Source organism: Perognathus longimembris, chromosome 3 (assembly GCF_023159225.1).
Source record: "Perognathus longimembris pacificus isolate PPM17 chromosome 3, ASM2315922v1, whole genome shotgun sequence".
In the NCBI taxonomy this organism is placed as follows: Eukaryota; Metazoa; Chordata; class Mammalia; order Rodentia; family Heteromyidae; genus Perognathus; species Perognathus longimembris.
Window position 1 is genome coordinate 92673017 of NC_063163.1, and position 22150 is coordinate 92695166.

Sequence of the window (22150 nt, forward strand, 5' to 3'; positions counted from 1 at the left end):
TTCACATCACAAGGTCAACCTGGGCTTGCTCATGTGTGATACAACCAAGGTACACAAGGCCCCTACCTGCTGGTTCTTCTACCTTTCTGGCTCCCAGTAGCATTGAAACTTCTTACCCTCCTGACCAGACTAGCATTTTTTTAAATTTTGCATAAAACTATTTCTTCCATAGACTTCAAACAATCAACTAGCCAAGTTAATTATAGTACATCTAAACGAAGTTTAATTCTAACCCTAATGTGTGACTGCGGTTTACAAAGAGCTCTGTATCACCTGAAATAGCTTTCAGTAGCAATTCACTACAACTTGTCCTAAAAAAAATATAATAATAATAATAATAATTAGAGAATTAAAACCCAACAGCAAGTTGAATGGTTAAAATCATGTAAGAACTGGAATTTGGGGGTGGGAGTGTCCTCAATAGCTGAGCTTGTCCTAGCAGTAAAACAGTTGCCTCCAGCAGGGCCCTGTAGGCCAGGGGCTAAGCTCAGGAGGCTCTCAGAGGACACACACCCTATGGTCCATTGGATGCTGCAGGCTTCTGGCTTCCTTTAAAACAGTTGGGCATCAAGGTTATATGTGTGAGGGAGACACTATTGTGGTTTCTTTTGAGGGGTATGAAGAATTAAGAGAAGTGGGAAGGGACCAAAACCACTGAGGTCCTAGAACGCCATAGGGTTTGGATCTGGGATTGGGATCACTAAGGACTGAGCACCAGGAATTCCAGCTTCCTCACATTAGAGAAACTGGGGCTGGTGCTGACTTACAGGCCTATGTAGTGTTTTCTGCCCTCTCCCCCCTCTCTCTCTCTCTCTCTCTCTCTCTCTCTCTCTCTCTCTCTCTCTCTCTCATCCCTGGTCTCGCAGATATTTCTGCAGTCTCAGATGAGAATCTATTCTAAAGACCATTGAGGGGAATGGGTGATTGAGTGGGAGTAAGGTTAGGGTAGGGATGGGAGAGGGGTTTAAAAATGAATAAAAATCTCTCAGCTACAGAACCCCAAAACATTATTTCCCTCCGCATTCACAGCATTTCTCAGCAGTCCCTGGATGGCTGTTCCCATGGGGACATAGCATCTGCCTCACTTCCCCTCAGGCCCCATGGGCTGCTGGTCCACCTCAGGATCTACTAAGGATGATGCAAAGGCCGACTGAACAATCTGAAACCCAAAGGACTCGAGGAGAGACATGTTCTGCTGGGGAGAGAAAGGTGAGCCAAGGGCAGGGCCCAGGTCCCCCAGGGGGCCCCCAAGGGCCCGGACATGCACCTTCTGAATGTGTTTGTTCAAGTAGGACTTAGATCGGAAGAAGCTCCCACATTCAGGGCATGGGTACTTCTTCTCCCCATCAGACTCCATTTTGTTTTTAGGAACGGCCATGTCACAGGAGAAGGAGCCGTTGGCACTCTGCTTTTCAGGTGTCTTCAGGTCACTGGCATCAGAAAGGTCACCATAGGAGTCGGAGCTCTCAATCGGATCCTGATGTGAGCATTTCTGGCCTTCTAGAAAAAAACAAAACATAAGAAAGAGATGAGGCCAGGCTTTGGAAATGCCCTCTTCTAGAGGGGTCATGAGAGGCCAGTTCACAGGCCTATGGAGGGCAGTCAGTGGCCAGCCATTGCCCTGGCTTCTGCCATGGAGGTTTAGCTGGGCTGTCTGGGAGACTGGAGTGTCTATGGGTGGGAGGCCATCAGCCTCCCTCAATGTGGACTCTTCATGCAGGTGTGTACATGTATTGCTCACCATCATTGCAGCCTGCTCCAAAAGAAGGGTACAGCCAGGGGGCCTCTATTGCTTTTGCCTAGCACAACTCAAAGACCCCCAACCTCCTAGGTGCTCTCTTGGGTGCTTTTAGGGGTACAACTACTCAGATGATGCCCAGCAGGTCTACCAATGGTCTCATTTCCAGTACTAGACCAGCTACAGCTCTCATAATAAGGGCAGAACCAGAACTGTGAGGTCCTCTACCCAGCTAGACCCCACTGACAGCTCAGACAGAAACCAATCCAAACACAAGCCCTCTCTGGCCACCTTCCTCCTACCAAAACCCTTCTGGAGCCATGCAGCCAAAGCACACAGATTTAAAAAGCAACTCTAAACAACGTAAGTCAGCTGGGTGTCCCCAGCCAGGGACCCAGGACAAGCTAGGCAAAGAGACAAGCCTCACTGTTCTGTCTTGCCTGGCCCCCACACTGGGGTCTTCTATCAAACAGCAGCTTCCTGCCTGGATCCAGAGAGTCATGCTGGATGAGAGGTCTATGATGGGTGCATGGAGCTTGCCATCTCCACCATCTCCCCATCTCCATCACCTCCTGTTCTGAGAAGGAACCAGTGTGACACACCACCACACAACCTGTACCAACATGTAACAGTGGGCCTGGGAGCTCTCCACAAACCAACTCTGAGTCAGAGGCATCAGGTAACTCTTTTTTTTTTTTTTTTTTTGCCATGCATCTTGTGCCACAGCCAGAGGCTCTCCACAGAACAAGCTACTTACAGCAACCAACTACTTTAATCACAGAAGCCAGCCACTGGCTGCCACCTGGCCATTGGACCAACCAAGGAGAAAGTATTCAGCCCCAGCTCCATACCATCCTCCAAGGCAACAGGCAGTAGAAAGAACCAGAATGACTCATCATGCAGGTCTCCTCTTTTTGCCCTGGGCCTGGGATGTCCCTACAGGGCTTCTGGGGTGACAGCCAGCCAGGAGAGAGGAAGACGGACTGAGGAAGAGGAAGTTCGGGGGCTAGATCTCGCAGCGCCCTAAAGCCTTGCTCCCTGCTCTGGAATGAGATACTAGTGGAGACTTTTACCCTAGAGGCCAAGGCACTCAGATCTCTGAGCCTCCTCAAGGCAGCCAGAAAGCTGGCAGCTTTCCTGCCTCCCCACGCCCGGCCCGGCGCCCCCACAACACAGTCTGCGCAGAGAAGCAAAGTGCAGAGCAAGGGGTCGCTTGCCTTTGTTGCCATAGGTCCTGGCGCAGTGGAACGCTGCTCCCCCATTCGGGATGGGCTCCTGGTGCCTGGAGACCTGGGGAAGGGGAACACCGTGGTGGGTTTTAACATGGACCTTTAAGTAGGAGGCAGAGGAGAAACCTAAACAAGACAAAAGGAGATGAAATCCCACAGCCAGCAAGAGACGTGTCTCTGCTTCCCCACGGCCTCTCCTTTGGGCTACTTTGGCTAGCATTCCCAGCGCAGGTGCACCGAGAAGGAGCTGCTCCTTGGGCTCAAAAACAGATGTAATTGCAATGAGCTTGGGCTGAAGGGTGCTCGATTCTCTGAAAGGCTGCAGGGAAGGTCCCAGGCCAGTTGCCTGGGGGCCCGGCCTGAGACCCTGCTTCTCCTAATGGCGCCAGCGGCCAACTGCCTCTGGACTTACTTGGTGCCTCAGCTGTAAGTAGTTGAGTGATTTCCCACAGCCCCAGGTCAGCTACAGGGGCCACGGCTAGAAATATGGGCAGACAATGACTCCAAATAGCAGAAGCCTGCTTAACACTTCTAGGAAAATCAGTTGGAGATAAAATGCCATCCTCAAGGGGTGTCTCCAGGGGATCCCTGTCTTCTGTCAAGGATTTCAACTTGAATTTCACAGAAAAGAAGTATGCCATTGAACCCCACCTCAGCCAAGGATCACAAAACACCTTTAACAGAAACCAAAGCTCCTAAGTGGGATTCCAGAGCACTAATAGTTTATACTTAATCCATCTCAGATCTGGTCATCACAGTCTCAAGTACTTTCATTCCCTTTTAAAAATGACAATCATAGGATTTAGAGAGATACACTGCTGATGGGGAAAGGCTGGAATGTGTCGTGAGATCTGAGGATCACAGCTCAAAACCAGCCCAAGTAGCAAAGTCTGTGAGACTTTTATCTCCAAGTAACTACCAAAAAGCCAGAAGTGGAGTGTGCTAGCCTTGAGCAATTAAGGAAGGAAGGAAGAAAGGAAGGAAGGAAGGAAAGCTCAGGGACAGCACCTAAGCCCTGAGTTTAAGCCCCAGCACCAGGGCTTAAAATCAATCTGAACTGCTACAGCTGGTTTGTTTTTGTTTTTAAATCTTATTTCATTTTTTGCCAGTCCCGGGGCTTGGACTCAAGGCCTGAGCACTGTCCGTGGCTTCTTTTTGCTCAAGGCTAGTACTCTGCTACTTGAGCCACAGTGCCACTTCTGGCCATTTTCTGTATATGTGGTGCTGGGGAATTGAACCCAGGGCATCATGTACACGAGGCAAGCACTCTTGCCACTAGGCCATATTCCCAGCCCCTGCTACAGCTGTTTAAATGCTGCTGGAAATGTAATAAAAGTTCATCTTAGCCAGGTGCCAGTGGCTCAAATCTGTATCCTAGCTACTCAGGAGACAGATCTGAAGATATGAGTTGGGAGCCAGTGCAGGCAAGACAGTCCCTGAGACTTTTGCCTCCAATTAAGCACCAAAAAGGCTGGAAGTAGAGCTGTGGCTTAAGTGGTTGAGTGCTAGCCTTGAGCAAAAAGCTCAGAAACAGTGCCCAGGCCCTGAGTTCAAGCCCCAGGATCAGCAGGAAAAAAAAAAAAAAAAGATTCATCTTTAGCGAGCACTACTAGTATTCCCCATCCTAGCACATTGCACACACTATTCTACGGTTTTTTGTTTTTTTTTGGGGGGGGGGAGCAGTAATCAGATTTGAACTCAGGCCTCATACTTGTTACGCAAGCACTCTACCACTTGAAACACACTTCTAGCTCACCACAGAAATTTTTAACATATATGTTGAGAATTATTATTATTGTAATTTTTGCCAGTCCTGGGGCTTGAACTCAGGGCCTGAGCACTGTCCCTGGTTTCTTTTTGCTCAAGGTTAGCACTCTACTACTTGAGCCACAGCACCACTTCTGTCTTTTTGTATATATGTGGTGCTGAGGAATCAAACCCAGGGCTTCATGTATACAAGGCAAGCACTCTTGCCACTAGGCCATATTCCCAGACCCCTGTGTTGAGAATTATTATAACCATTTTACAATGAATAAACAAGAGGCTTGGTGAGGAAAAAGAACCTTCAGTAATGTCTACAGCTAAATGGCAGAACTTGTACTCACTCCAGCCCCAAGGCCACCAATAAATGGCCCGGAACCACTGGCAAGCAAGCCAGTGGGAGCCTGGAAACCTTTTGGACTTTTTTTTTTTTTTTAAACTTTCTTTGAACTTTTGCAAAGTCATTTGCAAGGGCATCTGCAAAGTTCATTGTCACCAAGAATCTTGTCATGTTGGTAAGATGGAACAGATGCTGCTGGTAAACAAAGGGCAGACTCATGGGAAGCAGATTTAACAAATACTCCTGACAGCAACAGTTGGTGATTCTGGAAAGAAATGTGGGACCAGGAGAATTTCCCCTCATTTCCTAACGCAGCTACTTTAAAGACACAGCTAGACCAGGTACCACTATCCTGCCCTGCCTAGGAGAGTGAGTTGCCTTGAACTATAACTTAAATGGTTGGCCTGGGGCCAGTCACTGGGGGACAGGCTGGCTGGACCCACATAAACATTCCCAAGAAGGAGGCCAAGTCAGGAATGAATGGGAATGAGGTTCTTAGCCCTGCCCCTTGTTAGGTGGCACTGGGGAGACTTCCTAAGCCGAACCCAAAGACAATGGCCTCTAGCAACTAACACCAGATGTTAGAACTCTCTGATAAGATGATTGATGCCACTTTAGAAAGGAATTTTTCTTTGGTTGCAAATCCCTTGTGGGGCATCTGAAGTAACAGGAAGCCCTCTAATGGCACGCCAAAGAAGGTCTACTGCAGAGTGAACAGGAGATGAACAGTAGGATGCCCAGAGTTTCTATTTACTCTGTGTAGGGAGAACTGTACACCAAGGGAATAGAGCAGGTGCTCAATAAAAACTTCCTGCATTTTCCTGGAAAACAATTTTGAGAAACAACGTGGCTGAGTGCTTTTAACTTTACCCCAGCTGCAGACTGTACTATCTATAGCAAAACTATCTGGCGGGGTGTCAGGAATGGATTCGCAGCTGCCACTTAAAGCTGAGAATTTAAACACGGAGCAACTCAGCAGCCAAGTGTTGGAATGAAACAGAAGCTGAGTTTCGGAGCAGAGTACATCTTTGAAGCCAGACATATTTAGTTGGAATTTTAAATGCACCCACCCATTCACCACTGATTAACAAAGAGCAAACAGGCAGCTTGATCCAAGCATTCCTACCAATACAGCAAGCCACCACCCTCACGCCAAAGATGAAGAGTTTACTAGTGAAAGACCAATGTTCCTTAGTTGCATTTTCTCAATGGTTATCCTTGCCATTTGCATTCCAGAAGAGAATTCTCCTGAGGCTTCTTTCATCTCTGTAAATGGATTGGGAGCTGCTCTTCCTATGTTCAAACCCTGGAGGGGCAACGGCACAACTGCTCAGTAGAATGACGTCAATCCAGAGGAATCATAAATTGTCCACATCTATCCACTTATCTGCTCACCCAATTGGAAGAAGGCTCCTCTACCTTTGAAGCAATGGTGTTTGAGTCCAAGTGTTTCTGTCCAAGATTCTAGTGCTCTGCACAATGCCACTTCCAGTTTTCTGGTGGTTAATTGGCAATAAGAGTCTCATGGACTTTCTTGCTTTGGGCTGGCATTGAATCATGATCCTCAGATCTCAGCCTCCTTAGACACCGGCGCCTGGCTTGTCCAAGACTCTTGACAAGCTTTCCAGTGCATATGCCTATGTTATAAAGACTCTACTACGGAAATTTTAAAGAGAAGAAAATCACCAGACCAGGTCGTATAATTCTCCCTCTACTACTTCCTCTACAAATGATATAAAGCATGTCCTGGAATGTTGCTAGGAAAAATATTAGGTCATCTTTACCCTAACTGGGCCCTTAGCCCCACACAGATTGCCTTCCTTCTTTCCCATTATTCTCAGCCAGGAGTCTCTTTTCATGGTAAAGACTGAATAAGGCCAGTCTACCTATAGGTCAATAGCTAGCTGATAGTTTAATGATTTTAGGATTGAAGGCCCTCACAGGGTACCCAGAAGTTCACTCAATTCAATCTTATTTCCTGGTGTGGTCAAGTGCCTAATGTTTAGCCTCTGTTGGAACCACTGCAGAGTTGCAAAAACAAGATATCCATTCATTTATATTTTTTGCAGTCCCAGGGACCCTGACATATCCTAAGAAAGTTTTGCCTTGGATAATCACACAACCCTAAGAATATTCATATATTCAAGAAACTCCTGTGGCTGAGAATGTGGCTTAGTGGTAGAGTGCTGACCAAGCATGCATGAAGCCCTGGGTTCGATTCCTCAGTACCACATACACAGAAAAAACTCAAAGTGGTGCTGTGGCTCAAGTGGTAGAGTTCTAGCCTCGAACAAAAAGAAGCTCAGGGACGTGCCCAGCTCAGGAGGCTCTTGGTGTGTGTGTGTGTGCACGCACATGTACGTGTACTGTACTGGGGCTTGAACTCAGGGTCTCAGGAGGCTTTGTGGCTTATCACTGGTACTCTACTACTTGAGCTATGCCTGTAGTTCAGGCTTTTTTTTTTTTCTTGCCAGTCCTGGGGCTTGGACTCAGGGCCTGAGCACTGTCCCTGGCTTCTTTTGCTCAAGGTTAGCACTCTACCACTTGAGCCACAGTGCCTCTTCTGGCCTTTTCTATATATGTGGTGCTGAGGAATCGAACCCAGGGCTTCATGTATATGAGGCAAGCACTCTTGCCACTAGGCCATATTCCCAGTCCTGAGGCCTTTTTTTTTTTTTGGCCAGTCCTGGGGCTTGAACTCTAGAGCCTGGGCACTCTCTTTGAGCTTCTTTTGCTCAAGGTTAGCACTCTACTACTTGTGCTGCAAGCAGCACCACTTCCAACTTTTTCTGTGTATGTGGTGCTGAGGAATCAAACCCAGGGCTTCATGCATCCTAGGCAAGCACTCTACCACTAAGCCACATCCCCAGCCCCATAGTTCAGGCTTTTTGCTGGTTAAATGGAAATAAGATTCTCATAGATTTGTCTGATAACCTTGATACTCTGATCTCAGCTTCCTGAGGAGCTAGGATTGCAAGTGTAAGCAACTGGTGCCTGACTCTACATTCTCATTCCAGTATCTCAGTGTCTTTAGTGTTCTTCTTGGAGAAAAAAGCCTTCTGTCCTCTTTCAATTATCTCCTCTTTGTGTGTGTGTGTGTGTGTGTGTGTGTGTGTGTGTGTGTGTGTATGTGCATGTGTCTTCCTATTTCTGCCTTAAGAAATGAATCAAAAATCCAGAGATAGCATCCTGCCCCTTCACTTCTGATAAAGAGTTTTCTTTTCTTTCTTTCTTTCTTTTTTTTTTTTTTGCCAGTCCTGGGCTTTGGACTCAGGGCCTGAGCACTGTCCCTGGCTTCTTTTTCGCTCAAGGCTAGCACTCTACCACGAGCCACAGCGCCACTTCTGGCTTTCTCTATATATGTGGTACTGAGGAATCGATCCCAGAGGCTTCATGTATGTGAGGCAAGCACTCTATCACTAAGCCATATTCCCAAGTGTTATTTTCTTTTCCTTCTGAAAAACCAACATAAGTTTGGCCATAGCAGTTTATCTTTTTGGAAGACTTTCTGCTTTGACTCTGGCTGAGACCCAGAGATGTTTAGTCTGTGATCCAGATTTAGCCTGTTTTTCTAAGAACAGGTATGCTCTGTATTCTATGAGCCCACCGGTCACATAGGTTATACTTGTTGCCAAGTGGGTTACTGTTTGTTTTTTCCTGATCCTGGGGCTTGAAGTCAGGGCTACAGGATGCTCTTACTTAGCTTTTTCTTTTTTTCTTTATGCCAGTCCTGGGGCTTGAACTCAGGGCCTGAGCACTGTCCTGGCTTCTTTTTGCTCAAGGCTAGCGCTCTGACACTTGAGCCACAGCGCCACTTCTGGCCGTTTTCTATATATGTGGTGCTGAGGAATCGAACCCAGGGCTTCATGCATGCGAGGCGAGCACTCTACCACTAGGCCACATTCCCAGCCCCTTACTTAGCTTTTTCACTTTACCACTTAGCCTCACTTTCACTTCTGGCTTTTTTTTTTTTTTTTTTTTTTGCCAGTCCTGGGCCTTGGACTCAGGGCCTGAGCACTGTCCCTGGCTTCTTTTTGCTCAAGGCCACAACGCCATTTCTGGCCATTTTCTATATATGTGGTGCTGGGGAACCGAACCCTGGGCTTCATGTATATGAGGCAAGCACTCTTGTCACTAGGCCATATTCCCAGCCCCACTTCTGGCTTTTTGTGGTTAATTGGAGATAAGAGTCTCGAAGATTTATCTGCCTAGGCTGCTTCAAACTATGATTCCCAGATCTCAACCTTCTATGTGGCTAGGATGATAGGAGTGAGCCACTGGTACTCTGCCCAAGTCCTCTTTACTATCCTTTGGGGAAAGAACCCTAGTGTACAATACTTGTTAAACTTACCATATTAGCTCCATATTTTTTTAACTTTTTTAATTTTATTTTGCTGGTCCTGGGACTTAAACTCAAGAGCCTGGGTGCTATCCCCGAGCTTCTTTGGCTCAAGGCTAGCATTCTACCACTTGAGCCACAGCATCACTTCCAGCTTTCTCTGAGATGATCAGAGTCAGCATTCAGGGACATAATCAGTCATGCTTTTTCTGAAGTAAGAGTCTCATGGACTTTCCTGCTCAGGATGACTTAGAACTGCAATCTTCAGATCTCAGCCTCCTGAGAAGCTAGGATTACAGGCGTGATCCACCAGTGCCCAGTGATCAGCTCGATCCTTACTGTCAACTTTCCTGCTGTTTCCTGTTGCTTTTCTTTCCTCCCAAACTGAGCATCTAAGGGCCCTGCATCTCCTCTCCAGTTCTTGCTGAATTCCTCATTAGCATTAGCATTCATCCTTTTCCTCTCTTACTGATTCTCAGCCTCTGGTCTCTATGTCAGTTCTGGGACCAGTAACTTCAACATTGAAAACTTAATGAAAGTATTGTTGATGGCATATTATAGTTATTTTAGGAGTGCTGTTGGGAAGCCAGGTGAAGATGAAGCAAGATAAGAAATAAGCTTTTTTAGAGAACTTGGGCTGTCCTGATGAAGTCACTGCATGCACAATCCACGGCTTGCTCCCCAGGGAAAGCTGTCAGAAAACAGGACACACCACTTCAACAGCTTTCAGTACTACATCTCCCCTTTCAAAGCAGGTTGTCTGACAGAACAAACATCGATACCCAGTGGCTTTTGAGACAAGCCTGAGGTATGCAGTTCCAGAAAACCAAGAGAAGGAAGCTACTCACCAGGACCTTCTGAACACATGGAGAGAGCCCAACGCGCCCAAGGAGTCCAGACAAGGCCTGCTGTGCCTAGTCCAAACCCAAGTGCCAGCACTGTTACAAAATATAAGAATGGGGCCTCCCAAGTGTTCAGCAAACCCAGTTCACAGAACTTTTACCTACCTTGTCTCTTGGGCTCCTCCTCACAACAACCCTATGAAGTGGAAAAGGTGAGAGTTCCTAACCCACTTTGGAAGAACCTCAGACATAACAAGGTGAAGGGCCAGTTCAAGGCTACTCCATGAGAGGCTGGGACTAACCCCTGGGTCCCTTGATTCTTAGTTCATTACTCAACCTAAGCCACATCCCAGCCTAACAAAAACATGGGGGCAAGCATGCCCTGCAAAGCAGCATATCCAGCAACGCCCCCACCTGGCCACAGGAGTTCACCATGCAGAAGCCTCTTCACACTAGGGGCAGACAGTTGCCTTGACCTCCTTCAGCCCAGACAGGGAGCAAGCTGCCCCATGGACACTGTGCTTGCGACACATAAACTCTGAGCACTTCCAACAGCCAACTCAAACCGGCAGAACCTCAGAGACACCTGACTTCGTCTAACGCAACACGGCTGCCAGCCTCCACCTCAAGCACTCTGCCCTGCTCAGAGCACTCCCTGCTCCCATCAAGGCCATCATCTACTTGTGTGGGTTCTTTTCAAACCATTCATGCTAGAAACTTTCTGCCTCTGCTTCCTCTCCAAACTCAATCTCTTTTCCTGGCTGCTCAAGATCCTCTGCCAGTGAATCATCTAGCAAAAGCTTTGAAGCAGGACCTCTCTACGTTCTCCTTCAGGGCCCAATAACTCCCTCATCGACCTCAACAGTTCAACAGTGCCTGCAAAATGCATCCATCCTGCCCCCTGAGCTGTTGGTACAAGTTTGAGAATCACCTCTCCTCTTCCTGTCGCTGATCTCTTAGCATCTCCCGAACTTCTTGGGAAGGAAGGAATTGCAATCAGCTAGCTGGGTGATCAAAGTGTGTTTTAACCATTCAGTGGGAAGACAGGACCGTGCAGAGTGAAATCTGGAGGTGGGGGGGTGGACGATGACTCCTCTGAACCTCCCACACACAAATCCAGGCCCAACCATGGGACATGACAAAACAGTGGGGAGATTACCTCGGTTACAGATACTGCAGAAGTTGCTGGGCCCCTCGCTATGCTTCTTCAGGTGGTCCGCCATGTACGCGGCCCGCAGGTACTTCCCACACACCTGACAGGGCACCTTGTCTTCATGACAGGCCAGATGGGAGCGCAGCCGGTCTCGAGTGGCGAAAGAAGCATTGCAGGTCTAAGTGCAGAAAGAAACACCAAAGTGAGGCGAAACCAGGTATTCTGACCTAACATACTACATGGCAAAAAAATAGTTTCTAGCCATCTGGTGAACTCCTACTAGGAAGACAGTGTTAAGAGTTGGGTTCAGGCTCTCTATTCAGAATGCCAAGAGCTGCTCCTCATTTCCCAGGATGCTTTCTCACACACACACCCCAAATTGGAAGTATTGTGTCTTTACCATAGATGTGCCCAGACCAGGGTAAACTAAGCTCTGTGTTCCTCCACGGAGTGAGGAGTTAGGTATCTGTTCATTCTTAACTACGAAGCATCAACTTTAGGTGCACTGGCCATTAAGTGAATCACGGATGTTTTTGGAATATAAACCACTCTTCCTGTCCTCCATCCTGGTCTGTCCGGATTGCTTCATACAAAGAATTCAATGTATTCGTTTCATTTAGCAGTAACATTAGTCTTTGCTACAGGGAAATGAAAAAGGCAGGAGAAAGCGGCAGAGATAACTGAATATTTTCCTGAGTCTGAATTGAAACAGCAGCCCGTAAAATGATAGCTTTGATTGTGCTAATGTGAGAATTAGCAGGGAATGAAGGCCAGAGGCTTTGAAAGCATTAAGTGCTGGAAATGAGGACAGTGACACCAGCCTGCACTGACTAAGCAGCCCCTCAGCTTAACCTGAGAGGTGTCCATCTTACCCAGCCCTTCAAGGCAGGCTGTGTGGCACCCCTAGGAGGCAGGGGTACATTCCACATCTACACCTTGTCCTGAGCACTGACTTCCAGCCAAGACCCAGAGTACACAGTTCAGGCGCTGAAAGTCAGCTTCTGCACCCTAGGAACCCCCACGTCCCCAGGCATTTCCCAGGGCTTGAGGGACCTGTTTAGTAACGGGCCTTATCTGTCCCCAACAAGCTTTCCTCTTCTAGGGTGTACAAAGGCACCCTGGCCTTGGGAGACACCACATATTTGAAAGTACCAGAAAGAGGTTTCCAAACTGTTTTGGTTCCATGGGTAGTGTCCAAGTCACTTGTGCTTACTGTTTAGGACACAGAGAGAGTAGCATCTACCTTCAGGGCATTACAAATGAAGTATGAACCCACTGAAGAACTTACAGCCCATTTACTTGCTGTACCAGAGCTGCCTCTACTGCCTGGCTCAACGATAGGGTTCCCGAGAGCCTGAGACCTCAAGGGTCTGAGCGAGTCAGCACATGCAAATCATTACTTGTCTCCTCAACTGTACAACCAAAGCAAGAATCAAACTCATGCAACACTAGAGGCAGAAGACACCATTGTTGGCCACCCTATCCCCAGATGTCTGTACCAGCACAGGCCCAGCTGATCCCAGTCATCGTCCAACTTAAACAGAACCACTTATCCTAGAGAAATACTGCTTTTATTTATTTAATTTTTGCCTTTTTTTTTGGTACTGGGGATCAAATCCAGGACATTGCACTTGCTAGGCAAATGCTTTGCCACTGAACTACATCCCAGCCTGAAATACTGCTTTTAATCTATTTTGTTCTGTTTGTCTATGTTAAGGTTCCTTGTTTAATGATTTGGAATCTTAGCCAGGTGCTCACATCCATCATCCTAGCTACTCAGGAGGCTGAGATCTGAGGATCCCAGTTCAAAGCCAGCCTGGGCAGGAAAGTCCATGAGATTCTTATCTCCACTAAACTGCAACTATAGCCAGGAATGGAGCTGAAGCTCAAGTGGTAAAGCATCAGCCTTGAGCACAAAAGCTCAGGGACAGCGCCCAGGCCCAGAGTTCAAGCCCTAGGACAGGCAAAAACAAATTAAAACAACAATTAGGAATCTTAACTAGAAAATCAACTTGCCCAGAACTTGGCATTTTCAATCCTGGCTACTCAGGAGGCCGAGACCTGGAAGATCACAATTCAGAGCCAGTTCAGACAGAAAAGTCTGCAAGACTCTACGCCATCTAACCAGCAAAATGCTGGATTAGAGGTGTGGTTCTACTGGTAGAATGCCAGCTGTGAAGAAGAAAACTGAGCAAAGCACAAGGTTCCAAAGTCAAGCCCTAGTACTAGCACAAACATAACGAAAAATAGTCAACTCCTAGAGAAAGCAACAGTCTAAACATACTCCCCATGGCCAGACCAGGACCTGAACAATCTTCCCAGCTACTTTAGAGGTCTTCTTGTCTCTCCCAGTTTATAGCTAGGCAAACTAAGACCCTGTGAGGATCAGGACAGGTGATATAGTGAACCGGGTCCAAGGATAGGCCTTGTAGATTCAGTCAAGGCAGTATCTTATGAGAGAAAGGTGATAGCGACCCTTGTCTTCTTTCGGATCTGGGCTCCACTGACAGAGAAAGATGACAGGATTTGAGCAGAGAAACCCCAGCAAGTAGGTGACTCAGAAAGCATCCTGGATACTCAGTCTCTGGGTCACAAGTAGGCCTCACTGCTGTCAGGGGGACCCTGTGGCCCCCAAGTCAACCAGCCTATAAACTACAGCAAGGGCTGTCATTAGTACCCATGAAGGATACACCTGCTTATCCAGAGGGAAAAGGTGGCTTTGCAGTGACCCAAGGACCACCCCTCCAACAGTGAGAACAGCATGTTTTAAACCTCGGGACTGGAAGGAACCAACGTGAACTGTGAAAATGGGTCTGAAAGCACACATTCAGGATTCTGTCTTCCCTGGTCCCCTGGGAGAGGGAGCCACCAGGGAACAATGAAGGGGATGCCTTGTTTCTCTCCCCAGCTTTCTTTTGGGATCTGTCCTCTCCAGGCTTTGCCTATCATGCTTTGCTACCTAAAGATGATGGGCAGCCAGTCCTCAATTATCCACAAGTGGATTATCCATTTGGGGATTAGCTAAGCAAAATTAAAAAACCCTAGACTAGGCTGGCTTCCCCCAGCCAGTCCTCCATTGATTATCTCTCAAGGAATGAAAGCTAACTTTAGCCTGAGCAAACATAATCAGGAATGTAAATTTGCTACTGGGGAGAAAAAGACACAACAAAAACTTTCTCTGTGTTACAAAGCCAAGCTGAAGGAAGCACTGGCTTGTTTGTATGAGGGTTAACCTTCTGTACCTGGGATCCCCAAGGTTTTCTGAGGAATTTGTCCAAGTCTAGGCCTGCCAGAAATTCAAACACAGAAAATGAAAGAGCCTGATCACAGGACCTAGGAGAGAAGAGGCTGAGAAAGACAGAGCTCAAAGGGCATACCCAGAACCTCTATGCTGAGACTACTTCGGAGAAAAGTGCTTCCCATCCTGCAGACAGTGGGAAGACAGAGCGTAAGCACCACAAAGCCTTTGGTGCTTAGAATGCCTATCATGTCTCTAGCCAGGGCTTACACAGCCTGCAGTATTAGGAGGCATACCCGCAGAGACTGGCCCAGGTCTCCTGAACTGGGTCATCACCACTTAATAATGAGTCCATCATGCTCACCTCCGACAGTTCTTAAAATTGTTCATCCTATGAGCTGAGGCCCAAATGGTACCAAAGGATGCTAGTATACACCTCTACACCTGGTGGCCTATGGAGTCTAAGAGAAACACACCAAAGTCCAGCCCTATGGGTCTTGTCAGTCCCCTCCTTGAACGCACCCCAGTTCACTTTTGAAAGCAGCCTGAGATGTAGGGCCACTGGGAGCAAATGGAGAGATCTGAAGTGCTCCCGGTCTGAGCTCCAGGATGAGTTCCTGGGAGAAATGTGCCCCTGCACACCCCCCCCACACACCCCCAGCTCATAAATGCAACAGTGCCTGGGCCACATGGGGCAGTTAGAAGATTCAGGCCAAGCCTCAAAGAGGCTTATGTTTCTATGCCAAGTCTGAGGCTTCCTGCCTCTGCCTTCACATGGCCTTTCTACTCAAGCCAGGGTGCCAGTCTCTGTGACTGGCCCCTTTCATCCTTTGTGGCATCAGGAGGGACCAAGAGGTAGGGTCTGTGCCCAGTCTGCCAGAGACCCAAGGGACTAACTCCCAGAGAGCCATCTCCTCACTGCTGACGTTCTCAGCATACTACACAACACCAAACAGATGTCCTGCTGTTTAACCAAGCCCAGGCACACCTGGCTGGCCCCTCCGTACATGAGAGTCAGTATGTCTTCACCTACTGGGTGGTTGTTAGGGGACTCTGGTTACAAGGCCAGAGGTGGTGGGTCAGACGGTCTACGAGTGTGTGCTGAAGGGGAGGGGAGGAGAAGGAAGGGCAGGAGCAGGCTCACACAGCAAGGGACAGTGATGTCGGTGTTATGACACAGACCAAGGACAAAACACACAAAGCCTCAAATGTTAGAATGAAAACTTTTATCAGTCCTGTGGTCCCCGCGGAGCCTGCGGGGTGGGGAAGGGGGGGCATTAAAGAACACACCAATGAGATTTGGGGTTGTTGGGGGTCTACATCTGCTTTTATCATCCCTAAACCCATATATTGGGGTGGCCCAATATAAAGCTACTCATTAGTTTGGTTACTAAGCGGATAAGCTAAAAGAAAAAAAACTCCAAAAACATGACATTCTCAACTAGCCAGAAGTGACAGCAGTCCTGTCTGAGTAGGGAAGAGGACAACCAGGGTGACCCTAGTTCAAGCTGTACCGGAGGCAAGTGACAGGAGTGGCCAGACTCCTTTCTAAAACCCGGCAAGTGAAGCAGCTAAGTCGGGGTGTAGCTTCTGGGAAAGCACCAACCTCCAGAATCACCCAGATACGGGCAGATGCCTGAGGGTCACCTGTTTAAAGGGGAGGCATGAGAGCCCAGAAACCCGGAGGCTGGGGCAGACTCACACAGAGGAAAGGTTCACCCTGCTGGTCAGTCCCCTTCACTGGGAGCCCTGAGTTGGGAAAAACTCCTCAAGTCACAGGGGAGGACCTGGTGGGCAGGGACCACCTTGCTGGCCTCTCCCCCAAAGCAGGAGTATCTATCATTTAGACCATCAGGGGACTCCTATTCCCCTCTCCAGGGAGGCTCAGGCTAGCCTACAGGCCACTGGCTAAAGGCCCGGCCACCCTCTGGGGCGGTCCAGCCCTGCCTCAGATACCCTGGTGGGGCTGGACAGAAGAGAGTGTTGCTGGAGTGTGCTGGGCTCAGGTTTTCGAGGGCTGGGAACGATTTTTTTAGAGAAAGGGAAAAGGCGGTGTCAGGAACCGAATGGGACGACCTCCACAAAGCAGGCTGGGCAAAGTCCCATGATGGCAGGTCGCTAGGAAGAGGTTCCAGGGGCGGCAGGCCGCTGCTGCTCCCAACCCACACCTGGAAAAAGGGCAGAGAGTGCAGGTTACCCCCCCAGGCCACCGGGCACACCCCCACTGCCCTCTGAGGTCCTCCTATGCTTCTCAACACACTACTTAAGAGTTGGAATGTGCTCCATGATGAAAGAACTAGAAATAGAGAGGGAGAAAAGGCAGCAAAAGCAAAGACAGATCCTGGCAGGCCCACCCTGGGTTACCCTCCTCAGCAGAGGCTGCCTGGCCTGTGCATATTGGCCCCCCTTCCTGTGGCCCTGCCTCTTGCCACCAACAAGTTGAGGAGAAGCAGCTTGTCCCAGCCAGAGGCTGTAGTGAATGCCCCACAACCTGCCTCACTCTTACTGGACAGGCTCTTGGCTCAAAAGAGGAAGAAAACAAGAAGACAGAGGCACATTTTCCATCCACACAGAAAGTCTCAGGAGCAAGGAACAGAAAACTCAGTCTTCTGGGTACCAGCAATGCCTCCAGTTATGGTTCAAGTAGACGGGGGTGAGAATCTGCTCCAGCCTTCCCTGCCTGCTATTACATCTTGCTCTTCAGTACTCCATAAACCCTGGCTGTGGGTACACATGACTCAGAAAGGGCTAAATGGGTGCTTATGCTCAGAGGCACCCACTCCCCTCTACTCCCTCCACCCGACTTTGTGCCCAAGGGCAAGGAAACCCAGAAGGAGCTCCAGCTCAGGTTAGAGCCCTCTTAAATTCCTACAATTCCTACAAAACTGCTAGCAACCAGCAGCCAGGCCCAGCAAGGTGCCACATCCCTCCAGGACAACACTTACGCCATGTGGCCCACCTTCCAAGGAACTGGCAAACACCAGGAAAGGAAAGCCAAGCAACAGTGAAGACAAGATGGGGTGGGAACCAGGACCAAGCAACCAGGAAGGAGGGAACATCAAGCCATGGGGGAAGGGGAGGGGGCTGGAGTGAAGAACAAAGGAGGGCAGAGGGAGGAGGATGGAGACAGAGTGGGAGGTGTGCAAAGCAGTGGTCAGTCAGCCGGCCCCAGCACACACAGTAGTGACTGTGAGACCAGCAACATTCTCTTTCTGCCCACCTTTGCCCTGGTCTGGCCCCTACCTGACACTTGTGAGGCCGCTCAGAAGTGTGCACCTGCTTGATATGTCCGTTCAAGTGATCAGGCCTGGAAAAGAGAACCAAGAGGGACTTTAAAAGAAGACACTGAAAGAAGGGCATAAACTTGCCCAGCCCCCCAACTCCCCCATGTACACACAGAACTGAAGAGGACTCTGTCTCCCCACCCCCAGCATGACAAAGACAAAGTCACCACCCAGCTTGGGCTTCCTAGGCCTATTTTCTCAGGGGGGGATGGGAAGCAAATGTTTGCCTCTGATCTTGCCTCCCCACCCCCCAACAGCAACTCAATGACTTCTAGGACCAGAGCCCCTTTAAAATGAGGCTGGGTTGCCTCAAGGCCTTTCCAGGAAGGGGGGTGGGGGAAGGATTCATTGTCCAGACTAAAGCCCCTTAGAAACTCAGTGTTCCCCTCCCCCCAGCCTCTCCCGCAGTGGCAGCCAATGAATGCCACCCAGATGGAATTCAGTCCCCAGAGGCTAGCTACCGGGCCTTAAGTCTCCAGCTGGGTTGGTAGGCCAGATGCCCGCCTGAGCAGGTGGGCAAGGGCTGCCCAGACCGGTAAGACTGGTTCCTGGTTGGGGCCCCTCTGAGGGAATTCTCCACTCCTAGGTTCTCACACAGGGGATCCTTAGGACTCAAGTTAAAACCAGCCTCTTAGTCTAAATATTTTCAAAGAGAAAAACCAACACCCGCGCCCCCCCCCCCACCAGCTCCCAGGCAAGCCCTTAGTTCCCCAACAGACTAACTAGGAAGTAAGTTGAAAGGAAGTCCTGTTCCCCCTTCCATTCTCTCCTCAGAACATCTGGAGAATCTGTGGATTCCCTTAGGTTCTGAGCTACCAAGTGAGAGCAGACCAAAGATCACAGCCTTGGATGTCCAGCTTTAAAATGTGCTTCAATCCCAGGGGTCATGTGAGTGGCCAAGCAGGAATCTACTAACTGCAGGATTGCCAAGGCTCTGGGCTGAAGGACATGATGCCTGGGGAGTCCCAGATGCACTGGTTCCAGTCCTTCCCTCAGCAGCCATTCAAGCACAAGAAAGTCTTGGGAGGAGCCTGGCCTCCTGCCCCCAGAGGGGGCCTCAGGCCTGGTGCTGGAAGCACAAAGGGAGCCCAGGGAGAAGAATAGCAAGGCCCAGTGGCTTTGGCCTGAGGAATCTAGCCTCTTCTCAGAGGCTCAAGGAGACAGTACAGCACACCTAGTGCCAGAGAACTTTTCTGAAGAGAAGCAGCAGCTCTTGGAACCTCAAAATCAGGGACCTTCAAACATTCTCTTCAAACCTAGCATGGTTAGTGCCCCCCACCCCCACCCCAGTTTCCACATCCTCAGATCTTGGCAAAAAGCTGCCTGGTGAGGGAGGGCTGAAACAGGTCGTGACGGGGGTGAGGAACGCGCCTTTCTCACCTGGAGAAGCCTTTCCCACAGCTCTGGCAGATGTAGGGCTTGCCCACGGACCCATCATGGGACCGCACATGGTAGGACATGCGGTCTTTCCTCTTAAACCGCAGTCCACACACAGGACAGGAGTAGGGCTTCTCCCCAGAATGAGACAGCTTGTGTCGGTTGAGATGGTACACATCGCGGAAGATCTTGCCACAGATCTCACAAGCCACCTGCTTCCTGGTCCGGCTCCTCTTTCGGGGGCCGTCAGGGTCCTCAGAGATGGGTAGCCCATTCTCCCCCAGCCTCGGAGGAGGAAGATCGATGTAGCCCAGCTGGAGGCTGGTGACACCGTGCTGGGCCTCGTGCTGCCGGAGCCGGTTGGCGTCGGTGAACACCTTCCCACACAGGCCACATGGAAGGATGCCTGCCTCCCTCAGGCCCCCTGGGGACCCGAACATGGAGTCCAGTAGGTTGGCCTTCCTTGGGCGGCCCCGGCCTCGCTTGCTAGTCAGTGGAGGGGCACTGGATGCCACATTGGGGAATGGGGAAGTCAGCAGTTGGGGGGACAGGGGTCCAGCCACCATGGGCAAGCGGTCCACCCCAGGTAACACAGGCAAAGAAGCTTGGCTGGCAATGGCTGCACCTGCTGCCCGGGCAGCCTCCTCCTCCGGCTGCATGCTGCCCGCGATGCCATTACTATTGGCTGCCAAGGCTGCCCCGTTAGTCATGTCCAAAGGGAAGCCCAAGTCGGAGGTCCCAGGAGGCCGAAAGAGCATGATGTCGGCCCGGGCAGGGGGCACCAGGATCTGCACGTTGGACTGTTTGATGACTTCCTGGCAGATCTCGATGACCGACCTCATCAGCAGGAACTTGGCGGCCGTCATGAGCTCGGGGAAGCTCTCCAGGCGGACCACGATGCGGGAAGTGTAGGCGAAGTCCAGGATGTCCCCGAACACCTTGGAGCTGATGGTGTGCATTTCCAGCTCCCGGCTGCCCCCGGCCCCGCCGCCCGGAGCGGCCGCCGCGCCCCCCACGTCCGCGGGACCCCCGTCGGCAGCACCGCCGTCGCCCAACTGGGCGCTGAACACCGACTCAAAGTACTCGCTGCAGGCGGCCAGCACGGCGCGGTGCGCCGGGAAGCTCTCGTCGCCCACCCGCAGGAGCACGTCGCAGAAGCGGCCGCCGTTTTTGCGCTGCTGGTTCAGGTTGTGCAGCATCTCCGTGCTGTGCCTGCTCACCTGGTAGGTGTAGCAACCCGACGGGCCGCAGGAAGCGTCGTTTACCCGCTCCATGGCCGCCGCCCCCTCCCTCTCTCCGGGCCGCGGCACCCACCCGCCCCCCCTCCCTTCCCCGAAGCGCTGAGAAGCGGGGCGCCGCGGACGCGTCCACTCCCCGCACGTGCCCACGGCCGGGGGCTCTGTAGTCTCGCAGGTGCGCCCAGCGCACACGCCCCCCCTCCCCGTCCAGATCCGACCGTCTAGACGGCAGAGTGCACCACCCCCCACATCGCCGCCGCCACCCCCACCGGATCGCGCGCTCCCCTCCTCCGCGCGTCCTCCTCCCCGTCTCCGTCTACCTTGGGGGGGGGGGAGGGTGCGCGTGCGAAGAGGTGCGCCCCTCCGGCAAAGGCGCCCGCCACCTCCCCTCCCGCCCGCTAGGCGGCGCCGGCGCCCGGCCAAGAGGGGCGCGCGCACGCGGGAAGGAGGAGGGGGGGGGGGGAGGAGGAGGAGGAGCAGCCGGCCGCGCAGGCGCGCGCGCTCCGAGGCTTTTCCCGGGCCCGCTGGGGGCGCGCGCTGCGTCCCCTGCAAAGCGCGAGCCGGGGCGGGGGCGCCGGAGCAGAGGAAACAAAAGGCGAAGGCGGCGGCGGCGGGGCGCGCACGGGGGCGGAGGCGCGGGCTCAGGCTCGGCGTCTCGTGGCGGCGGCAGCTGAAGCTGGCGGGCGGCGGCGGCGGCAAAGATGGGCCCTTTCCGGGGCCAGGCGCAGGCGGTGGCGGAGCGGCGGCGCTGCGGCCCCGGGCTCCGTGTGATCGGAGCGGAGGAAAGATGGCAGCGGCTGCACTTCCTCTTGCACTTTCACCCCTGGGGGGGGAGGAGAAGGAGGGGGGCGATACCAACAACACCCCCCCTTCTCGCTTGCAGGAAAAAAAAAAAAAGGCGAGCTCGGCGTGGGGGGGTGGTCCGATCCCCCCCAGGCCCTGCACGTGCGCGCCCGGATCCCAAAGCCGGGGCCGCCCCACGCGGCAAACTTTCCACTTTCTTTGTGCCGAGCGCCCCCCCCTCACCCAACCGAGGATGCACGTCCCCCCTTCCCTATTTATACACCCCCCCCGCAGCTCCGCTCCCCCCTCCCGCTTCCTGCCCCCCCATCCCCCAGCTCCGCCAATGCTAGCGCAGACTGAGCCCCCGTCCGGTCCCCGCCTCCCACCCCGCCCGCGGGGCCGGGGGCTGCAGTTTCAGTCCCCCCGCCCCGACCAAAGCAAACGTAGCGCCAAGCCAGCAAACCAGCGCCCACTGCCCTCCCTTACCAGCGGAGAGTGTTGGCCAGGCGCTGGGAGAGGAGAGGCCGTAGGGGGCAGATCCGAGCCCCCCAGCCGCTTTCGCGCACCCGCAGGTCGGGCGGGCGTCCGCACCCTTCGTGGGCCCACTTTGATGCGCGAAATCCGCAGAAGTCGCCCGGGTTCTCTCCCCAGGTCCCAACCCTGGGGCGGGTGTGTGTGTGTGTGAGAGAGAGAGAGAAGGGGGGGTGCAGGCGGAACCCCCGGAGCCGTTCCTGCGTCTCCCAGTGACCGAGGTGCTGGAGAGCTGGGGAAATGAGACCATCCGTCGGACTCCCCCCTCCCCCCAGCCCCGTTCTCGAGCTTTGTACC

At 51.6% G+C, this 22150-nt stretch overlaps 1 protein-coding gene across 5 annotated transcripts; it reads right to left on the bottom strand.

The window, feature by feature from the left end:
- Window positions 1-839: 839 nt before the first annotated feature.
- Patz1 (POZ/BTB and AT hook containing zinc finger 1) lies at window positions 840-21930 on the bottom strand. Of its 5 annotated transcripts, none has more exons than XM_048343334.1 (5): window positions 19305-21930; window positions 17884-17947; window positions 11409-11580; window positions 2956-3093; window positions 840-1500 (listed from the first exon to the last, which is right to left on the bottom strand). In XM_048343334.1, the coding sequence occupies exons 1-5, from the start codon at window positions 20573-20575 to the stop codon at window positions 1082-1084; spliced, it is 2064 nt and encodes a 687-aa protein (XP_048199291.1). In that variant the 5' UTR covers window positions 20576-21930; the 3' UTR covers window positions 840-1081. The 5 variants fall into 5 exon arrangements, with proteins under 5 accessions (XP_048199291.1, XP_048199288.1, XP_048199289.1 ...); XM_048343332.1 differs by having other exon boundaries at window positions 1316-1500; window positions 2956-3028; window positions 19305-21686; XM_048343331.1 differs by lacking the exon at window positions 2956-3093 and having other exon boundaries at window positions 19305-21677.
- Between the last annotated feature and the right edge of the window lie 220 nt (window positions 21931-22150).